A 23,523-nucleotide genomic window follows, 5' to 3' on the forward strand; every position below is an offset into this window, starting at 1 on the left:
TTTTTTTTTTTTTTTTTTTGAGACGGAGTCTCTTCACTCTGTCGCCCAGGCTGGAGTGCAGTGGCATGATCTTGGCTCATTGCAAGCTCTGCCTCCCGGGTTCACACCATTCTCCTGCCTCAGCCTCCAGAGTAACTGGGACCACAGGTGCCCACAACCACGCCTGGCTAATTTTTTGTATTTTTAGTAGCGACGGGGTTTCACCGTGTTAGCCAGGATGGTCTCGATCTCCTGACCTTGTGATTCGCCCACCTCGGCCTCCCAAAGTGCTAAGATTACAGGCATGAGCCACTGCACCTGGCCCACACATTGCTGACTTGTTAACACACTACTGGTTCCTGTCACCTTGGGTTTTTTGCTTTTGTTTTGCCTTTGTGATTTTTTATTCCACAAGTGAATTCTGGCTCATTTGTCATTAAAGGAGGTATCGATGCAACCCTGGATCAAAGGATTAATATTTTCTGCTTGCCATTACCTGTTCAGATATCAAGTTCCTGAGTGCCAGTTAATTGTAGGATTGATAGTAAAAGGAGATAATCAGTAACAAGTCAACCATTTGGTTTTCCAAAACTGTAGAGTAGTGTAAAAATATTAATTTCATACCATTCCCAGACAAAATCAATGGTTTCTAAATTTTCACAGAGCAAGAACTAAAAAGGAATAATCAGGATATCGATTATTTGAATGATAAACTCTTAGCAAGAAGGTAACAGGTAACACTCTGTTCTGCACAGCAACACCCCATCTCTTAAAAAAATAAAGTTTTATTAGCCAAGCATGGTGACATGCACCTGTAGTCCCAGCTACTTGAGAGGCTGAGGTGGTAGGGGGAATCACTAGAGCTCAGGAGTTCAAGGCTGCGATGAGCTATGATCACACCACTGCACTCCAGCCTGGGCAACAGCCTGGGCAACCCTGTCTCAAAAAAAATTTTTTTTTAATTTTAAAAAGAAGAAGATAATTACTGGTATATAGACCAGAGCTATTTCAGAGCAGTTGCTTAAAATATTAACCTTTTAGTTTATCGAGTTTAAATTCTCCCCATTTTTCCCCTAACCATTTTATTTTATAATTTAAAAAACTAAAAGAATTCAGAAGTAAAATTTGGTGCATTTTCAATCAAACACAAAATTTTAATCACAAACTGATACCAATAAACTTAAGAGCAATGAAAGGGAGCCAGAGGCTGAGTGGAACTAGTGAGAATTTACAAAATCCCAGGCTGCTTTCCCCAAGTTTCCCGCACCCTGCTAAGAGATTCATCATCTCAGCAAGGCATATTTGAAGAGCCTGATGCTATCGGCACATATGTGAGGCTGTGCATACAGGTTCCACAAAAACATCTAAAACTAAGGCAACAAAGCAGAGCATAGGCCCTAGGATCACATTCATTTAGTTCAAATCTCAGCTTTGTTACTTAAAACTAGTTCTTCAAATTCTCAAAGTTTTGGTTTTGTCATTGGTAAAATGAGAACAATGAAACTTACTTCCTTAAGGCTTATCATGAGGATTAAATGAGATAATTCATTTAAAGTGCTTATTTTGCAATGTCTGATCCACAGGAAGTGTTTATTAAGTGTTAGCCATTGGTAGAGGCAATATATATATATAATTATTATATACCTTATATATGTATCAGACATCTTTGAATGTATCTAAAAGTTTTTTAAATCATTATATTTTAAAAGCTGTCAATTACAAGTAATAACTTTATAAAGTTATATTTCAAAAATGTTGATGGATACTTTATAAATGATATTCTTTTCAACATAATTTATTAAGCACTGACTGAATACTGGATGCATTGTACTAGGCTGTGTAGGGAATATAAGTTAATCAGACAACATGCTTTTTTTTTTAACTTCAAGGGGTTTATAGTAATTTTGTGGAACTTGGCAAACATCTGAAAACTTAGAGAATACAAGATAGAATTTATTTAAGTACCTTTGGCTTAGAGTATTTCTAAAGCCTCTACTGTATCTATTTGGACAAGCCATTAATATACCTCTCTAACAAAGATATCAGAAATATAAGAATATAAGAAAGGAAATATAAGGAAACAGGAAAAAGTTCAAATAGCTTCTCTAATTATAAGATAGTTTACAATAAATCATTCACTTCTAATAATGTACAGGCAATCATGAGAATATATGCCAACAATAAAAATTTCTTAACCCTGCATTAGGGAAAGCAATTATACATTGACTGCTTTTTCAAATTCAGAGTCTGTACGCCCTGGCTTCAGTCAATAAAATCAGTAAGAATTTCCTCTTCTCTCATGTCCCAGTGACATTTACATCAGCTTTATTTACCCCAAGTCAATCACTGTGAGATTTTACTGTTTTCTTTTTGGACATGTGTGATCTGAGCCATAATACAAAGAACGCCTAGGGACTTGTCTGGCTAGTCTGAAAGAAATCATTTGCATGTCCAAACTTAAAAATAATTCTTTAAAGTAAAAGGCTGTATCTGAAATGACTCAGAGAGCGATCAAATCAACAAGCCCCACATATTTACTGCTTTGTATTTTTCTGTCTTTGTCAGAAGATCACCCATGTGCAACCAACCATCCATCAACAAAGCCACCATAACAGGTAAGAAAGATCTGGAGTTTATTCTTCATGTGTCTAGGAAGAAACCATTTCTGCCAAAAGTCAATATAACACCAACACCAATTTCATGCTGCAATTTGAAAATGTTAAAGAAATTCTTTCTTCTCTACATTATCATTTCTATCATTGATCTCACAAATTGTCTAAGCTGTTATTTGGAAAATTTTTACTGGTTTACATTTTTTTACCGATGTACATTATTTTTAACCATTTAACTATGTGCTTATACTCATTTGAGCATTGCTCTGGGCATTTGTATTTTGAGAGATGGTGTTACTTTCAAGTCGCTTCCCATTCTGGTTCCACACATGTGTTATTAGCATGATATAATATGTCATCATTTAGTTTAATAAGAGTGAAGGCATAAATAAAAGGAGTAACATGTTGGTTCGTCAATATCTCACTTGTGTGTAGGAAGGAACATTGTTTCAGTAGTCCAATAAAGAACTGAGAGAGCTGAGAAGAAACTCAGTTTGGGAGGGGAGAGAAGTTAATATACAATACAGAAAAAAGTTCAATGAGATCAAAACACAGGGATCTATAAATGTTTGGGAAAGAAAAATAAGAGGAAAGATGAGAGAAGTCAAGTGCATAAAAATAAAATTATCTCAATTCCTATTAGTCTGTTTTAGGCACAGAACTTGACCCCAACTGAACCAAAAACAGAATGCATGATCTCATTTTGCTGAAGCTGAAACCAAATTGAACTCTTTTGACTATTTCTTGAAACCCCAGTTGATTCATTAAAATAATGGCCTGGAAAAGAAAACCTATGTTTTCTAAAATTGTTACCAGAAGAAAATTAGCATATTCTCAAAACTAAAACATTCTTCATTGGATTCAAGTGTCTTCCTTTAGCTCCAACATATAATGTGCTAAGGAGCTCTTATTAAGTTATTAGTGAGTACACTTTGGTTGAAATTTAACTTTATCTTGTCCAGATGTCTGTTTCTGTTTGTGGACACCATATTAGAGTTGATTCTGGTATCATTGTTAATGTCATCTTTTCTGAAAGTCATCAAGTGGAACTTATATTTCAATGAATGTTAAATTATTGATTCTCTTCTTCATGTTTCTCTTTCAAAATATTATTGGTGATGACTTCCAGTTATCATTTTATAGTACATATATGGTTAACCAGTTTTGTTCTTGATATTGATCAAGAAATGAAAAATAGGGCCAGGAGTGGTGGCTCACGCTTGTAATCCCAGCACTTTGGGAGGCTGAGGTGGGTGGATCACTTGAGGCCAGCAGTCCAAGACCAGCCTGGCCAACATGGCGAAACCCCATCTCTACTAAAAATACAAAGCTTAGCGTGGTGGTGAGCACCTGTAATCCAAGCTACTTGGGAGTCTGAGGCAGGAGAATCGCTTGAACCCAGGAGGCAGAGGTTGCAGTGAGCCAAGATTGTGCCACTGCACTCCAGCCTGGGCAACAGAGTAAGACTGTCTCAAAAAAAAAAAAAAAAAAAAAAAGAGAAAGAGAGATGAACAATAAAAATTCCTGTATGCGGAGGGCGGAGCAAGATGGCCGAATAGGAACAGCTCCAGTCTCCAACTCCCAGCGCGAGCGACACAGAAGACCGGTGATTTCTGCATTTTCAACTGAGGTACTGGGTTCATCTCACTGGGGAGTGCCGGACGATAGGTGCTGGTCAGCTGCTGCAGCCTGACCAGCGAGAGCTGAAGCAGGGCGAGGCATTGCCTCACCTGGGAAGCGCAAGGGGGAAGGGAATCCCTTTTCCTAGCCAGGGGAACTGAGACACACAACACCTGGAAAATCGGGTAACTCCCACCCCAATACTGCGCTTTAAGCAAACAGGCACACCAGGAGATCATATCCCACACCTGGCCGGGAGGGTCCCACACCCACGGAGCCTCCCTCATTGCTGGCACAGCAGTCTGTGATCTACCAGCAAGGCAGCAGCGAGGCTGGGGGAGGGGCGCCCGCCATTGCTGAGGCTTAAGTAGGTAAACAAAGCTGCTGGGAAGCTCGAACTGGGTGGAGCTCACAGCAGCTCAAGGAAACCTGCCTGTCTCTGTAGACTCCACCTCTGGGGACAGGGCAATAACAAACACAGCCGAAACCTCTGCAGACACAAACGACTCTGTCTGACAGCTTTGAAGAGAGCAGTGGATCTCCCAACACGGAGGTTGAGATCTGAGAAGGGACAGACTCCCTGCTCAAGTGGGTCCCTGACCCCTGAGTAGCCTAACTGGGAGACATCCCCCACTAGGGGCAGTCTGACACCCCACACCTCACAGGGTGGAGTACACCCCTGAGAGGAAGCTTCCAAAGCAAGAATCAGACAGGTACACTCGCTGTTCAGAAATATTCTATCTTCTGCAGCCTCTGCTGCTGATACCCAGGCAAACAGGGTCTGGAGTGGACCTCAAGCAATCTCCAACAGACCTACAGCTGAGGGTCCTGACTGTTAGAAGGAAAACTATCAAACAGGAAGGACACCTACACCAAAACCCCATCAGTACATCACCATCCTCAAGACCAGAGGCAGATAAAACCACAAAGATGGGGAAAAAGCAGGGCAGAAAAGCTGGAAATTCAAAAAATAAGAGCGCATCTCCCCCGGCAAAGGAGCGCAGCTCATCGCCAGCAACGGATCAAAGCTGGACAGAGAATGACTTTGACGAGATGAGAGAAGAAGGCTTCAGTTGATCAAATTTCTCAGAGCTAAAGGAGGAATTACGTACCCAGCGCAAAGAAACTAAAAATCTTGAAAAAAAAGTGGAAGAATTGATGGCTAGAGTAATTAATGCAGAGAAGGTCCTAAACGAAATGAAAGAGATGAAAACCATGACACGAGAAATACGTGACTAATGCACAAGCTTCAGTAACCGACTCGATCAACTGGAAGAAAGAGTATCTGCGATTGAGGATCAAATGAATGAAATGAAGCGAGAAGAGAAACCAAAAGAAAAAAGAAGAAAAAGAAATGAACGAAGCCTGCAAGAAGTATGGGATTATGTAAAAAGACCAAATCTACGTCTGATTGGGGTGCCTGAAAGTGAGGGGGAAAATGGAACCAAGTTGGAAAACACTCTTCAGGATATCATCCAGGAGAACTTCCCCAACCTAGTAGGGCAGGCCAACATTCAAATCCAGGAAATACAGAGAATGCCACAAAGATACTCCTCGAGAAGAGCAACTCCAAGACACATACTTGCCAGATTCACCAAAGTTGAAATGAAGGAAAAAATCTTAAGGGCAGCCAGAGAGAAAGGTCGGGTTACCCACAAAGGGAAGCCCATCAGACTAACAGCAGATCTCTCGGCAGAAACTCTCCAAGCCAGAAGAGAGTGGGGGCCAATATTCAACATTCTTAAATAAAAGAATTTTAAACCCAGAATTTCATATCCAGCCAAACTAAGTTTCATAAGTGAAGGAGAAATAAAATCCTTTACAGATAAGCAAATGCTTAGAGATTTTGTCACCACTAGGCCTGCCTTACAAGAGACCCTGAAGGAAGCACTAAACATGGAAAGGAACAACCGGTACCAGCCATTGCAAAAACATGCCAAAATGTAAAGACCATCGAGGCTAGGAAGAAACTGCATCAACTAACGAGCAAAATAACCAGTTAATATCATAATGGCAGGATCAAGTTCACACATAACAATCTTAACCTTAAATGTAAATGGACTAAATGCTCCAATTAAAAGACACAGACTGGCAAACTGGATAAAGAGTCAAGACCCATCAGTCTGCTGTATTCAGGAGACCCATCTCACACGCAGAGACACACATAGGCTCAAAATAAAGGGATGGAGGAAGATTTACCAAGCAAATGGAGAACAAAAAAAAGCGGGGGTTGCAATACTAGTCTCTGATAAAACAGACTTTAAACCATCAAAGATCAAAGAGACAAAGAAGGCCATTACATAATGGTAAAGGGATCAATTCAACAGGAAGAGCTAACTATCCTAAATATATATGCACCCAATACAGGAGCACCCACATTCATAAAGCAAGTCCTTAGAGACTTACAAAGAGACTTAGACTCCCATACAATAATAATGGGAGACTTCAACACTCCACTGTCAACATTAGACAGATCAACGAGACAGAAAGTTAACAAGGATATCCAGGAATTGAACTCATCTCTGCAGCAAGCAGACCTAATAGACATCTATAGAACTCTCCACCCCAAATCAACAGAATATACATTCTTCTCAGCACCACATCGTACTTACTCCAAAATCGACCACGTAATTGGAAGTAAAGCACTCCTCAGCAAATGTACAAGAACAGAAATTATAACAAACTGTCTCTCAGACCACAGTGCAATCAAACTAGAACTCAGGACTAAGAAACTCAATCAAAACCGCTCAACTACATGGAAACTGAACAACCTGCTCCTGAATGACTACTGGGTACATAACGAAATGAAGGCAGAAATAAAGATGTTCTTTGAAACTAATGAGAACAAAGATACAACATACCAGAATCTCTGGGACACATTTAAAGCAGTGTGTAGAGGGAAATTTATAGCACTAAATGCCCACAAGAGAAAGCAGGAAAGATCTAAAATTGACACTCTAACATCGCAATTAAAAGAACTAGAGAAGCAAGAGCAAACACATTCGAAAGCTAGCAGAAGGCAAGAAATAACTAAGATCAGAGCAGAACTGAAGGAGATAGAGACACAAAAAACTCTCCAAAAAATCAATGAATCCAGGAGTTGGTTTTTTGAAAAGATCAACAAAATTGACAGACCACTAGCAAGACTAATAAAGAAGAAAAGAGAGAAGAATCAAATCGACACAATTAAAAATGATAAAGGGGATATCACCACCGACCCTACAGAAATACAAACTACCATCAGAGAATACTATAAACACCTCTACGCAAATAAACTGGAAAATCTAGAAGAAATGGATAATTTCCTGGACACTTACACTCTTCCAAGACTAAACCAGGAAGAAGTTGAATCCCTGAATAGACCAATAGCAGGCTCTGAAATTGAGGCAATAATTAATAGCCTACCAACCAAAAAAAGTCCAGGACCAGATGGATTCACAGCTGAATTCTACCAGAGGTATAAGGATGAGTTGGTACCATTCCTTCTGAAACTATTCCAATCAATGGAAAAAGAGGGAATCCTCCCTAACTCATTTTATGAGGCCAACATCATCCTGATACCAAAGCCTGCAGAGACAGAACAAAAAAAGAGAATTTTAGACCAATATCCCTGATGAACATCGATGCAAAAATCCTCAATAAAATACTGGCAAACCGGATTCAGCAACACATCAAAAAGCTTATCCACCATGATCAAGTGGGCTTCATCCCTGGGATGCAAGGCTGGTTCAACATTCGCAAATCAATAAACATAATCCAGCATATAAACAGAACCAAAGACAAGAACCACATGATTATCTCAATAGATGCAGAAAAGGCTTTTGACAAAATTCAACAGCCCTTCATGCTAAAAACGCTCAATAAATTCGGTATTGATGGAATGTACCTCAAAATAATAAGAGCTATTTATGACAAACCCACAGCCAATATCATACTGAATGGGCAAAAACTGGAAAAATTCCCTTTGAAAACTGGCACAAGACAGGGATGCCCTCTCTCACCACTCCTATTCAACATAGTGCTGGAAGTTCTGGCTAGGGCAATTAGGCAAGAGAAAGAAATCAAGGGTATTCAGTTAGGAAAAGAAGAAGTCAAACTGTCCCTGTTTGCAGATGACATGATTGTATATTTAGAAAACCCCATTGTCTCAGCCCAGAATCTCCTTAAGCTGATAAGCAACTTCAGCAAAGTCTCAGGATACAAAATTAATGTGCAAAAATCACAAGCATTCTTATACACCAGTAACAGACAAACAGAGAGCCAAATCAGGAATGAACTTCCATTCACAATTGCTTCAAAGAGAATAAAATACCTAGGAATCCAACTTACAAGGGATGTAAAGGACCTCTTCAAGGAGAACTACAAACCACTGCTCAGTGAAATAAAAGAGGACACAAACAAATGGAAGAACATACCATGCTCATGGATAGGAAGAATCAATATCGTGAAAATGGCCATACTGCCCAAGGTAATTTATAGATTCAATGCCATCCCCATCAAGCTACCAATAAGTTTCTTCACAGAATTGGAAAAAACTGCTTTAAAGTTCATATGGAACCAAAAAAGAGCCCGCATCTCCAAGACAATCCTAAGTCAAAAGAACAAAGTTGGAGGCATCACGCTACCTGACTTCAAACTATACTACAAGGCTACAGTAACCAAAACAGCATGGTACTGGTACCAAAACAGAGATATAGACCAATGGAACAGAACAGAGTCCTCAGAAATAATACCACACATCTACAGCCATCTGATCTTTGACAAACCTGAGAGAAACAAGAAATGGGGAAAGGATTCCCTATTTAATAAATGGTGCTGGGAAAATTGGCTAGCCATAATTAGAAAGCTGAAACTGGATCCTTTCCTTACTCCCTATACGAAAATTAATTCAAGATGGATTAGAGACTTAAATGTTAGACCTAATACCATAAAAATCCTAGAGGAAAACCTAGGTAGTACCATTCAGGACATAGGCATGGGCAAAGACTTCATGTCTAAAACACCAAAAGCAATGGCAGCAAAAGCCAAAATTGACAAATGGGATCTCATTAAACTAAAGAGCTTCTGCACAGCAAAAGAAACTACCGTCAGAGTGAACAGGCAACCTACCGAATGGGAGAAAATTTTTGCAATCTACTCATCTGACAAAGGGCTAATATCCAGAACCTACAAAGAACTCAAACAAATTTACAAGAAAAAAACAAACAACCCCATCAAAAAGTGGGCAAAGGATATGAACAGACACTTCTCAAAAGAAGACATTCATACAGCCAACAGACACATGAAAAAATGCTCATCATCACTGGCCATCAGAGAAATGCAAATCAAAACCACAATGAGATACCATCTCACACCAGTTAGAATGGCGATCATTAAAAAGTCAGGAAACAACAGGTGCTGGAGAGGATGTGGAGAAATAGGAACACTTTTACACTGTTGGTGGGATTGTAAACTAGTTCAACCATTATGGAAAACAGTATGGCGATTCCTCAAGGATCTAGAACTAGATGTACCATATGACCCAGCCATCCCATTACTGGGTATATACCCAAAGGATTATAAATTATGCTGCTATAAAGACACATGCACACGTATGTTTATTGCAGCACTATTCACAATAGCAAAGACTTGGAATCAACCCAAATGTCCATCAGTGACAGATTGGATTAAGAAAATGTGGCACATATACACCATGGAATACTATGCAGCCATCAAAAAGGATGAGTTTGTGTCCTTTGTAGGGACATGGATACAGCTGGAAACCATCATTCTTAGCAAACTATCACAAGAACAGAAAACCAAACACCGCATGTTCTCACTCATAGGTGGGAACTGAACAATGAGATCACTTGGACTCAGGAAGGGGAACATCACACACAGGGGCCTATCATGGGGGGGGGGGGAGGGATTGCATTGGGAGTTATACCTGATGTAAATGACGAGTTGATGGGTGCAGCACACCAACATGGCACAAGTATACATATGTAACAAACCTGCACATTATGCACATGTACCCTACAACTTAAAGTATAATAATAATAAATAAATTTTTTAAAAAAGTAAAAAATAAAAAAAATAAAATTAAAAAAATTCCTGTATGCTAAAATAAATACTTTGAGTAACTGATTTCTTCTGCCAAAATTCAAATTCAATATAAATGAGGCTAAACTGAGTTGGAGGTGTGCTCTGTTTCTATGCACTTTCCTATGTTGAGGTATGGACAAGCCTACATTTATGACCTTGTACCTGGGGCCTCTAGTGAGAGAAGCCACATGGAAGCTGGTCTTCATGCTGCTTCAGGCACTAGATCTGACCCCTATCAAGAGGGACTACCCTCAACCCCCAATTTTGTAATAAGCAAGAACTGACATTGCTGTTTGGGCAGAATGCAGTGCTATTTTGGTTCCTGGAAGCTTTTTTAGCTTGAGGTCATGTATGAGCTGGCCTCACAGGTGGAGCAGCATTCAGTCTCCCAGAAGAGCAGCATCAGGTACCAGTGGAAATTGTTGTGTCTGACAACAGATGGTTGGGTGCTCAGTGGTCAGGGCAGCTGCCCAGCCACCCCAGCAGATGCCAGACACAGATTAACAGGAGAGAGTAGCTACACTCAAAGGGCACAGACTTGATCTTAAGCATATGTGACAGACCTCACAGAAGCTCCTAGAAATATATACATAGTAAGGGGGCCCTGGAACCATACCAGAGGGAATTATGAGTCACAGAAATTAAGGAATTAAGGTGAATATGGCCTCATTCATACCCTCAAGCTCCTGACCTGAGGCCTAGGGACAAGGGGGATACAGAAATACCTTATCTAGAAAGGGAAACGAATTAACTGTTGTTACCACTCAGTGCCGCTGGGCTCCTCACAAAGCACAACCGGAAATGAACTGACTAAAACTGGGAATTCATTTTTCTTGCCCAAACGTAGCAAACCAAGGTGGGAACATGGCATAAGGATGGAGGGATGAGGGCAGTAGCAGGGGAAGGTTCCCCTTTCTGAGCCCATTTTGGAAAAAGTGGGCCTTTAAAACCTCAGTACTAGTAATAATAATAGTGGTTGAGACTTTGACTTTAGTAAGATTTGAGACACTCAGAAAAGGCAGTGCTTGTGCCTTTCCTCCCTCCGCAACTGACCGCTCAGGCCCCACCCTCTAGGCTCACTCCCCCTGAAGTTGGAACCTGGCTGTACCTTGGCAGTAGTCCTGGGAAGGGCAAAGAAGTGTTAAAAAGAGTCAGTGAGGCACCCTTAAGATGAATGAGTTCCTATTGCTAGGGGTCAGACCTAGTGCCTGGAGCAGCATGAGGACCAGTTTCCATGTGGCTTCTGTCACTAGAGGCCCCAGGTACAGGTTCACAAATGTAGGCCTGTCCATCCCTCAACATAGGAATAAGGTCTAGAGTAACAGTATAGCCTAACAGTTAAGTTCCTGGCTCATCCAAAAGGCTGCTAGAGCACACAGCTCCAAGTGCCTCTGGAGGGCAACTCCACAGAACATCACGATATGGTCCCCCTAGAATTGTACCACGTGTTTGCTTTGCCTGCCCAGAACTCAAATCATGCTCTATCATGAGAGCTTTGTGGCCCTGGGCAGGTTGCATACCCTTTCTCTGCTCAGTTTCCTTGGCTATAATATAGTGACACTGCTTCCTACAGTTGTTGTTGGGTTGAATGAGTGAACACACGTGTTGCTCTTAGCATAGTGCCTCACAGAGCCAGCACTTAATACATCTTTTTAAATTCCATTTTGTTGTTATTACTTGGTTTTGTATTAGGACCCACCGTATAGATAGAACTAGGGGTTTCTTCATCAGTTCAGGCTGCCTTAACAGAGTACCATAGACTGGGTGGCTTATAAACAACATACGTTTATTTCTCACAGTTCTGGAGGTTGGAAGTCTGAGATCAGGATGCCAGCACGGTTGGGTTCTGGTGAGAACCTTCTTCTCAGTTGCATCAGTGCTCTTTATAAGGGCACTAGTCTCATTTGTGAATGTTGAGTGCTCCACCCTCCCAACCTAATCACCTCCCACAGGCCCAGCCTCCAAATATCAACACATAGGGGGTTAGGATATTGAATGAATTTTGGGGGCACACAAACACTCAGTCCATAACAAGGGGTAATGGAAAGAATAAGACAAAGACACAAAGGAAGGAAAGGGAACAGTGAGAGAAAGGCAAGCTTGCAGGATCATAAGAGGAAAACTTATGGGTCCTTAAATTGGCCAAAATGGATGCACTTGCTTTGTGCCCATCAAAATGGGGTCTCCCACTGCTCCCAGCACTGTCTCCTTTATTCTCATCACAATTCACAGATGCTGGTGGCTTTGCGATAGAGATGATACACTGTTGTTCAGGATGAATTTCAAAGTCTAAGAACTCACTTTTGAGTCATAGTTGTTTGACGGAGAAACATTCTCTATCACTTTTCTGTAAACCAACTCTAATTTTAAAAAAGAAGAGTTAAGAACTTCAGCTGTCTACATATGACATACCATGCTTTCTAAGGAGTTGTCCCAGAGAATTTACAATACCCTCTTCCTCTTTTCAAGGTTATTACATTTGACATGTGTTAAAGCCAGGAGACTTTGATTTTTTTTTTTTTTCTTGAGACAGAGTTTTGCTCTTATCACCCAGGCTGGAGTGCAATGGCGTGATCTGAGTCTCACTGCAACCTCCACCTCCTGGGTTCAAGCAATTCTCCTGCATCAGTCTCCCAACTAGCTGGGATTACAGATGTCCACCACCATGCCCTGCTAACTTTTTGTGTTTTTAGTAGAGATAGAGTTTCACTATATTAGCCAGGATGGTCTTGAACTCCTGACCTCAGGTGATCCACCCACCTCGGCCTCCCAAAATGTTGGGATTACAGGCATAAGCCACTGCACCCAGCCGAGAGTTCGATTTTATAGCATTAGGGTTTTAAAGCAGATAGGCCACTGACCAGTTTTTATTTCCATATATAGTAGGCAAACATACAGGTCTAAAATGATCTAACAGTTCCTTAAAAGTTAGGCTTTGAAGTGTGCATTTAAAAAAGAGACTTACTACTAAGTAGCTCTTTTGCTCTTTAGTGTGGTATGACAAAGATGATGTGTGTCATTTGGAGCCTGAATGTGAATCCAGTCTCTCCCTTTTGCTTCATTTCCTCATTTTGGAGACTTGAGTACCTAACACTTAGGACTGTTGCAAGAATTCAAGGAGATAAGTTATATAAAAGGATAGAGTTCAAGTTGGGCATGGTGGCACACGCCTATAATCCGAGCTACTCAGGAGACCAGGGTGGGAGGACTGCTTGAGCTTAGGAATTCAAGACCAGCCTGGGCAATGTAATGAGACCTTGTCTCCTAAAGAAAAAAAAAAATGGAGGCCAGGCATGGTAGCTCATGCCTGTAATCTCAGCACTTTGGGAGGCGGAGGCAGGTGGATCACCAGGTCAGGAATTCAAGACCAGCCTGGCCGAGATGGTTAAACCCCGTCCCTACTAAAAATACAAGAATTACCCCAGCACGGTGTCAGGTGCCTGTAACCCCAGCTACTCGGGAGGCTGAGACAGGAAATCACTTGAACTCTGAGGGCGGAGGTTGCAGTGAGCTGAGATCAGGCCACTGCACTCCAGCCTGAGCGACAGAGTGAGACTCCGTCTCAAAAAAAAAAAAAAAAAAAAAAAGGAAAGAAAGAAAAGAAAGGACAGAGTTCCGAATGTGATGAGGAACTCACCAAGTGTTTCTTCCTACAGCCCTGTCCCATGCCTGACTTTTTTTGTTGTTGTTGTTCCTAAATCTGATTTAAAAACTGGTAGAATAGAGGTAGCAGAGAATATTGGTGTGTCAGCTTCTTTGGTACACTTCATTTATGATTTTGTTTTCACATAGTCATGGCATGACATTTTTAGTAATCTTTTTATCACTTAGAGTAAGGCTCACCTACATACATCCTTAATGTATGGTGCACACCAGAAGTAAAGAGTGCGTTGGAACGTGAGAGGGTGGCAAAGAGTCAGAGATGCCCACGCCATACCTGTATTGGGACAGTGATCCCATTTTTGAAGTACAGCCATGTAGCTTGGAGCATAGTCAGTCCCTGCAAGCATTTCGTTTTCAAACAATGTTAGCTCAAGGCCAAGTGTTCTGCAGCCATCTCATTAAATGTTGCTACATCTTCACAGTACCATTTTCAATGTTTCTGAATTTCCATATTTCCAATATGTTTATTTAATCATCTTCAATTAGAGGATTTTCACGCAAGGACCCAACTCTAAAGAAACTTATTTAAATATCTTTATTTTAAAGATGAAAAAACTGAGACCTAGTGAGAGAAGGTGCTGCTTAGTGACAAAGCCAGGAATAAACACGTGGTTCCTTTTTCGAGTCCATGGTCCTTCTTACACCTTTATAAAGTAAAATAACCCATTAGATTTGGGTAGCCTTTACACCCACCATGGAAGTATAGGTTTTAGAGAAAGTAAATGAAGTATTAATATTAACTAATGAGTGGTAGATGTGGCATTGTATTATTTGTATGTGAGCTTGAAAATTTCTCATCCCAACCTCTCACTGGACATGTCTTTATAGTTATAGCTATTTTGATTATATCTACTTCTTATACCCCAGAGGCATACAGACCAGCAGCTTAAGGCAAAGGACTTCTGGCTTTTGACTTTGGAAAATACAAATTCTTCTACAGGAGCAGTGAAACTAGTACAGCTGCCTGCTCTTTACCTGTAGGGGGAGACACATGATGCAGTGACAAACATAGAACAACACAGAAGTGGTTTTAGTCTAGAAGAAAAAAAAAAAAAAAACGGTCTGAGTCTTCATTCCATTTTGTATTTTTTTACCCTGAAGATTCATGGCTTCATTAAAAACAGTAAGTGCATTCTAAATAGAATTTAGTCAATTGGCAAGTAGAGAATTAAAAAGTAAACTACCCAAATAATGCTAGTCTGTTAAAACACAATGAGAAGAAATTTAATCTTATATGTTTATTGTTCTAAAGCACAAGCAGTTTCTAAGAATTAATAAGGGGGAAAAACAATAACGATATTTAACTGGGACAATTTTTTTTTTGTTATCTGGGCTAATCGCTTAATGCTTTGAGCTTATTGAATGAAAGAATCTGAGCAACTATTTCATGGTGACAATAACGATGCTGGCTACTTACTTAGATCTGCCTTGTAAGTCTGTGTGTGTGTGATAAAAGCAAGTAGTATATATAATTTTTTAAAACGAAATATAGAGACAGCTAATAGATGGGAGCAAGAACCATATAAAGAAGGCAAAAAGGATCTACGTGAGAGAAATATGTAAGTCCTCAGGAGATACTGAAGTAAAACATGTATTGTGTCAGTGTATAGGGAAGACAGGAGACCCAGCCATTGCCAGAAAAGCCCCACTTCCTCCTCAACCACCAGCAGGCAGCAGCTTCATGCTGTAGTTCTTTTTTTTTCCTTTAATAGAGTAAAGGTTGTGGCCACACTTTAATAATTGCAGAAAATATGTGTTCATTAAGCTTTTTTAAAAATGTGATTAAAAAATGCTGATGATACATTATGTTTAATAGCTTTAATAAAAAACTGATAAAGCATCGAATACATCCAATGACTGTTGGATGTCCTAAATCTTTTAAGCTAAAGGAGTTTACTTTTACAAAAATCCTCATTGAAAAAGAATCTTCTGGCAAAATCATTGAACTGAAAGATTTGCATAAATGCATGGAGTATGACTATTTATTAGTTAAACTTATGATCTTTTAGTGCAGTAAAAGTCAGTTTTCTTTCTTACAAATTAATTTGTTTTGGCCTTTTATGCTTTTATTTAGATAAGTAGAGCCATACCTATTAATATATAAAAAGATCAGATCTGACACAGTGGCTTTTTGACCAGAGATTGATTGAAGTTAGACTTGGTTTTATGAATAGTGAAAACAAGTGCTATGGCCTAATTGTGAGGGGAAATAATTTAATTGTACCTCTCTTGTCTGAATATCTGATTTGGATGCTTTGTTATAACTTTAATTGAAATAATTAAATGGGGCTGCATATTCATTTAGTCCAGCAAAAAGATTATGAGTCAAGCCACATATGTTAAAAACCCAGCTTTCCTCTTACTAGTTGTCTAATTTTGGTCAATGTACTTAAATTCTCCAAGTTTTGGAGGTATTCTTTATCAGTGAATTCTAACTCAGTGCTTAATATAGTACTTGGTACCCAGAATGTATTCAACAAATGTTACTTATCATTATTGCTATAATATTATTATTATTATTATCTACGTGGTCAGCAGTATTTTCCATGCACCTTATATATAGCATACATAGGCTCTGGAGGTAAAATGTGACTACTGGTTCAAGAAATTTACAAAGTAAGGGAGAAGGAATTATAAATAGTTAAGTACTAGCTAAATGCCATGATTGAAGCCTTTATATTTTTTATTTTAATTAATTAATTAATTTTTAGAAATAGGGCCTCACTCTGTTGCCCAGGCTGGAGTGCAGTGGCACGATCTCGGCTCATTACAACGTCCGCCTCCCAACCTCAAGCAATCCTCCCACCTCAGCCTCCTGAGTAGCTGGAACTACAGGCATGCACCAACATGTGTGCCTAATTTTGTATTTTATTTTTTGTATTTTTTGCAGAGACGGCATTTTGCCATGTTGCCCAGGCTGATCTGGAACTCCTAGGCTCAAGCAATCTGCCAACCTCGGCCTCCCAAAGTGCTGGAATTATAGGTGTGAGCCACAGAGCCCGGACTGAAGCCTCTTTAAATATATACACACACACACACACACACATATGTATAAAATAAATATAAAATATATATTTACATATAATAAATATGTATAATATATTTATATAACATATTTATTATATAAATAAATATATAATATTTATATATAAATATGTAAATTATATAAAATATAATTATATATTAAATAAATACATATTTATTATATATAGATATATATATTAATAGAGAGAGAGAGAGCCAGTGGCTCTACCTAGGAAATGCTCCCTGGTAAATTTGAAGAACATAATGCTTTCCATGTGGTTAGGGGAGAATTGAGGATTACCTCACAACAAAAGACCAGCAAGAATAAGTATGGAAGCATGGAATGCTTGTCCATATCAGGGGACTGGGAGCAGTAAAGGACAAAATAAAATTAAAAGTGTATAGGAGCAACTGAACAGGAGGCTCCAGAGGTAGATTAAGGAAATAGTATTTGAGGCCTACGTAAATGACAGTGGACCTTAGTTTATGGGTAGTGGAAAATCATTGAGCATTTCCAATCGTAGGAAAAAATATGCATTTCAGAATGACAGTAATTGGAAGCAGTGTAGAAAGAGACTGAAAAGAAGAAAGACTAGGGGCAGCCCTATACTCTTCAGGGGGCTGTCACAGACCTTGTACAAGATCATGATAATGCAGCTCTGAACTGGGGTGGTAATGGGGCTTTGGAGATGAGGGAATGGATTCACAACTCTTCAGAGATAGAGTTGAAGGGACTTGGGGGTTGATTAGAGCAGAGACCAAGGAAGAATAATTTTAAAGTGAAAGTGTGAGCCAGGTGTGGTGGCTCACGCCTGTAATCCCAACAGTTTGGGAGGCTGAGGCGGGTGGATTACCTGAGATCAGGAGTTCAAGACCAGCCTGGCCAACATGGTGAAACCCCATCTCTACTAAAAATACAAAAATTAGCTGGGCGTGGTGGTGGGTGCCTGTAGTCTCAGCTACTCGGGAGGTTGAGGCAGGAGAGTTGCTTGAACCCGGGAGGCAGAGGTTGCAGTGAGCCAAGATGGCACCATTGTACTCCAGCCTGAGCAACAAGAGAGAAACTACGTCTCAAAAAAAAAAAAAAAAAGTGAAAGTATACACATGTTCCTTACAGTGAATGTGCATAAAGGGTTAAAAACAATCCAAATGCCATAATGTATGAATTCTATTTAGGGATTTAAAAATTCCCGTAATAAAATAATTTTAATTTATTTTTGAGAATATTTTAATAACATGGGAAAATGTTTATAATTTAAAGAATACATAATAAAGTGCTGTGTGGGCAATAGGCATGCATTTAATGCACTTTAACAATGTATATTGAATTGAACTTAAATTAATTTTAGTTGTTGACCAGTAGTTAGCAAAGGTAGATAGGTTTACCATTTTACATTGAATCTAGTGATAAACATGTTATTTCTCAGGTCCCAGTTGTTAGTTTGCCTCTCCTTGCCTAGAAAGGGCACTGGTGAGACCCAGCCTAAAAATATTTCAATATTATGGTGCCACAGTCGAGCATTCACTGTATTTTAAAATAATAATATCTCTCACATCGGGCAGCATTTTATGGACTATTGAGCCTATGACAAAAATGTTGTATTATCCTTCAGATGATCAGAAAAACTACCCTTAGGGCTGGATGCAGTGGCTCACACCTGTCATTCCAGCACTTTGGGAGGCAAGGGAGGAAGATGGCTTGAGGCCAGGAGTTTGAGGCAAGCCTGGGAAGCACAGTGAGACCTCCATCTCTACAAAATATTTTAAAAATTAGCTAGACATGGTAGTGCACACCTGTAATCCCAGCTACTCAGGAGGATCATTTATGCCCAGGAAGTCGATGCTGCAGTGAACCGTGATCGTGCCACTGCACTCTAGCCTGGGCTAGAGTGAAAAGCTACCACGTGAATAAAGGATCTCAATGTCCCCAAAGTCCACTCCTGCCAGCATCCCTTCCCCGCTGCCCTGAGTTTAAAAAGAGCAATACTTCACAAACCTGTCTCTGATCAAAGGAATCCCCAAGGGCTTCCTGAAAACAAACACAAAATGACTGATTCCCAGACTTTCCAGAACTGAATATCTAAGATAAGGCTCAGGATCTAAATTATTAACAAATACTCCCAGCTGAATGGCTTGATTGACCAAATTTGGGAGAATAATGGAATACTGAAGGAAGGAGGTGAGAGGGCTGCCTGTGTACAGTGTTGTCACTGAGTTGTTGGTAACTTGTTGGAAAATCCCTGTCTTTCTGGAAAGTGTATATAGTGACACTCACACCCTCATCTAACAAACAGTGCAGCCCAGGATAAGCAAGACCATATGTGCAAAGTGCTCCACGATTAGCGAAAGAAAATACAAGGTGATATTATTATCTGTGCTGACTTCGTCAAACTGGGCATCAGCGTCAGAGTCATCATCTGTTATCTCTCAAAATACACACAAGATTTTAAGTAGACCAGGTTGCTCCTCTCTGAGAAGAAAATCAAGTATCACGTCTACCTTTGTGGATGTGGGAGGGAGGGAGTTTGGGAAATGTTTAGTAACTGCTTTCTTTTTGTCTTCTCAGACACAGTACCAAGTCTCCTTAAACTAATAAAAGAAAAAAATATAAAAGAACCACACAAACTGCATTCTTCAGTCACTCCCTTTCTCCACAAAGTGCTCCCCACCCATTTCAGCCTTAAAAAATATTCTAGGCATACTCAGAAATACAATGACTGTGGTGGGGCAAAATGTTGAAAATTCCTTTGAGGCTCATTTCCCAAATTTTACTGGTAAGATGTTACACTGAATTATTTAACTCTAAATAAATAGGGAGTATACTCACAGCATCCTTTCTTTTGTTGTATCAAAAAGCCTCTCTCAAAAAATGCCTTAAAAATCAGTTGGATATGTTATTAATACTAATATTAATAAAAGTTAACATTTGCTGACATTTGAAATGTACTAAACCCTCTAGATGAGTAATCTTTTTAAACCTTATGATATCCAAAGACGTAGACATTGTTGCTATTCCTGCTTCATAGATGGGAAACTGGACTAGACAAGTTGAATAATTTGATTAAGATACATAGGTAGAAAATGACAAAGTATGGATTGACTCAGAGGGAGAATGTCAAGTTCTCTCCTAAAATGTTCTGGCCTGTACACGCATACACAAGTTGCTGGATCTGCTGGTCCTCAAAAGTTATTCCCTAGGGACTTCTCTCTTTCTTCTTTTTTTTTTCTCTCTCCTTCCCTCCCTCTCTCTCTCTCTCTGTTTCTCTTTTTCTGTTTTCTTTTGAGAACAGAAAACAAATGTATGCCATCTATTCCTGAATGTATATGAGTGGAGGGTAGGACAAGAGGAAGGATAAGACCTATGGATGCACAGAAACTCTTGGGGAAACCCTAAGAACTCTATATATAAGATAAGGTAAGGATTCCTGCCAGGGGTGTAGGATTCTTCAAGCACTCTCCAATTCCCACAGTTCTCTTCCTGACTCCTCTGAAGTGCCTTTTGTCACCAGAGTGCCCAGGGACAGAGCATCAACAAGGAAAGGCCCAGGTGTATGTGAGAAGTCAGGCAGATGGGGTGTTTCAGAAGAACTGGGGTAACGCAGTGCTTCAGCGTTAGCACTCACCTTGCTTCTGGGACACTTACAACAAAGGCCTGAAAGTGCAGGCCCCACCTACTAGGAATATTCATCTTCTCTTTGGGTGAAGTCTTTTCATGCCATTATCATCTCTTAGCTACCATTGCTACGCAAAAAATTTCCTAGCTCACCATCTCCGAATGCACTTCCTTGAGATATTTCTGATGCTTAAATATCCAGTGCTTTCTAGTGTGCCGTCTTCCTTCTCTTTTTTTTTGTGGTTCCTTTTCAGCACTGTTGGTCCTGTGGAAGTATTTCTGATTGACTGTATTCTATAGGCCACGCAAAACAGATGGGTGTTTATGACATTCTCTTCTGGATATGTTTCTGATGTTTGCATATTAAACACAGAACTGTCCATGTAAAGAACTTGATTTCTGCCTCTTCTTCGGTTTGCTTTTACTCCTTTAGTCCCTAGTATGTGAAAGGCTGTGCTTAGGCTCCAAGGACCCAAGGAGGAATAAAATACCTCCAATAAGCTTCAGGACCATTACTCTAGAGGTTTGTGGAACTTAAAAAGTTAAAATGTGTTCTGTTGAATGACAAAAAGCATTAAATTAATAGAAAACAGAGGGCTTATAAGTGAATGGATAAATGAATAAGTAAAAGAAGAGAGAAAGGAAGGGAGAGAGGAAGAATGGAGTAGAAGCAGGTGAGATTGTTTGCCTGAAGAGCTAAGAAGCTGCCTACAGTGTTAGCTTAGAGACTGAAAAGGGTTTGGGAAAATAATTCAAGAATTTAGGGAACACTTCACAGCATGAGAACGTGGAATGCTGAGATTGGTAAAAGAAGAGATGTTTCAAAATAGCCAAAAGGAAAATAGAAAAGAACTGGTCACAAAACTGCGATCTCAAAGTTGAACGACAAATAAGATACCTCTGAAGTCATTGATTGTGGACTGACTGTTATTTGACTAATATTGCTTCTACAGAGAGAGACCTAGGTTTTATCCTCCCATAGAAAAAAAATCTCAAACATTGGTAGATTTTGTTTCTGTGTTTTGATGTACAAGTCAAAATCCATGTGAAGGAGGAGGAACAAGACTCAGGGGTCAGAAAATTGGGGTTTCGTGGCTGGCTGTCCTGCTCACCCACTTTACATGTAACCTTAGAAAAGTCACACCGATGTCTTGGATCTTTTCTGTTAAAATGTCGTGGGTAATAATAATACCTTCCTAATTTTGAGGAATTACATGAGATAATCTATGTAAAAAAATTAGCACAGTGTCTGGGACATAGTAAATGTCAGGTCATATTTAAAGGCTTGTGGAAAGTGCTTAATATGTTGAAAAGTGTTATAAACTACCAATAAATATTATTATATTATTCAATTACTGTTGATCCTCAAAGCAGCCATCTCTGGAAACTGTACAATTATTTGAGCCCTGATGCTATTGCTGAAAGCGTTTTGGAAGTGGCTTTAGAGACCATTTACAGACCATATAAGATACACACATACAAAAAAGCAATAAGCAATCTCACTGGTTTATAGTAACACTTCACTTATGACCAAAAATATTATTTCCAATGTAATTACCAACCCTATTCACCAGACAGAATATCAAATTAGCTTAGATGGCGCTAACTCCAGAAATGAAACCATTCTTAAGGGATTATAAAGAGTTTTTTAAGAAGTATCACATGGACTTTCAAGGCAATTCCAAGACAGGGAGCCCTAAAATCATTACAGTGATGGCAACATATGGAATAAGCATATAAACAGATTTTCCCAGGTGCAATTTTGAAGGAGACAAAATCTGAATTCTAGTCAGTTTGTGAAGGAAAAGGAGCAATCTCTGGGAGATTTCTTTTACCCCTCAGCCAACCTCAAACAGTCTGTCTTTCTACAGACCCTCCCTTACTGTTTCTCTTTACTGGAAACTGTGGAGGGTACTGGAAATAAAGGAGAAGGCCAATGTATCTAAGACCACTGGATCAGAGGGGACCCCAAGAACCTTCATCATTTCCACAGAAAGGGCAGCAGAGGAAATTAGCCTGGCCTTTTGTCATGCTATGATTTCTCAGTGACTCTATTAAATTATTGGGACGCACTAAACAGTGTGTCTGCATCTTGTTCTTTGGGGATTCCATACAATTCTCCCTTTGGCTGGCTTATCACCGCCCCTTAGAAAATGGTGTCTCAGCAATGCTCCTTTGCTTGCAGTTCAAAAAAACCAACTCTGCTCATTTATGCAAAATGAAACTTAGTGGAAAAATATAAGAAGAATTCACAATTCCCTGAGAATTAGTGGGGCAACAGGTGGTGGGGGAGTGGGTTGCTGGAGGTTGAGGTTTGAAGGAATCAGTGCATCTTTGCAGTGCTAGAAGGCTACAAATCAAGGGGAAGGTCTCATGTCATGAGTAGTCGAGTGAGATCCCTGCAACCGTTCTTTGTTTCTTTGTCATTATTTCAAGAGTCAAACAGCAGTGAAGAGATCTAAGTTGTCTAGTTTGGGTCTTGGGCCTTGGCTAAAAGAGAACAGGCAGGTGGCTTCAGTTCCACCAAACTATGTAATAAAATGTGGTAGGAAGAGCTGAATGATGGGACCAGATTTTGTGGATTCATATTCTAGCTCTGCCACTTAAAATGCTTCTGCTCAAACCATTCATTAACCTTCCAGAGCCTGAAATTCCTCATTTTTGTAGTAAGCGCAATAATAGTATTTATCTCATAGGGAGTTCATGAAAATTATCTGAGGAGATATTTATGAAAGGCTAGGCGTGGTGGCTCACGCCTGTAATCCCAGCATTCTGGGACATTGAGGTGGGCGGATCACCTGAGGTCAGGAGTTCAAGACCAGCCTGGCCAACATGGTGAAACCCCATCTCTACTAAAAATACAAAAAAATTAGCCAGACATGGTGGTGCACACCTGTAATCCCAGCTACTTGGGAGGCTGAGGCAGGA

At 39.8% G+C, this 23,523-nt stretch overlaps 1 protein-coding gene across 22 annotated transcripts in view; it reads left to right on the top strand.

The window, feature by feature from the left end:
- LOC105499433 (phosphodiesterase 4D) overlaps positions 1–23,523 on the top strand; it is a 1,582,997-nt gene that overhangs the window by 1,368,464 nt on the left and 191,010 nt on the right. For all 22 annotated transcript variants that reach the window (XM_071097867.1, XM_024786952.2, XM_071097875.1 and 19 more), the window contains one exon: positions 2,545–2,594. In XM_071097867.1, coding sequence (XP_070953968.1) covers positions 2,545–2,594 — 50 coding nt within the window. The remainder of the gene's footprint in view (positions 1–2,544; positions 2,595–23,523) is intronic.

The sequence above is a fragment of the Macaca nemestrina genome, chromosome 6, assembly GCF_043159975.1.
Source record: "Macaca nemestrina isolate mMacNem1 chromosome 6, mMacNem.hap1, whole genome shotgun sequence".
Taxonomy (NCBI): Eukaryota; Metazoa; Chordata; class Mammalia; order Primates; family Cercopithecidae; genus Macaca; species Macaca nemestrina.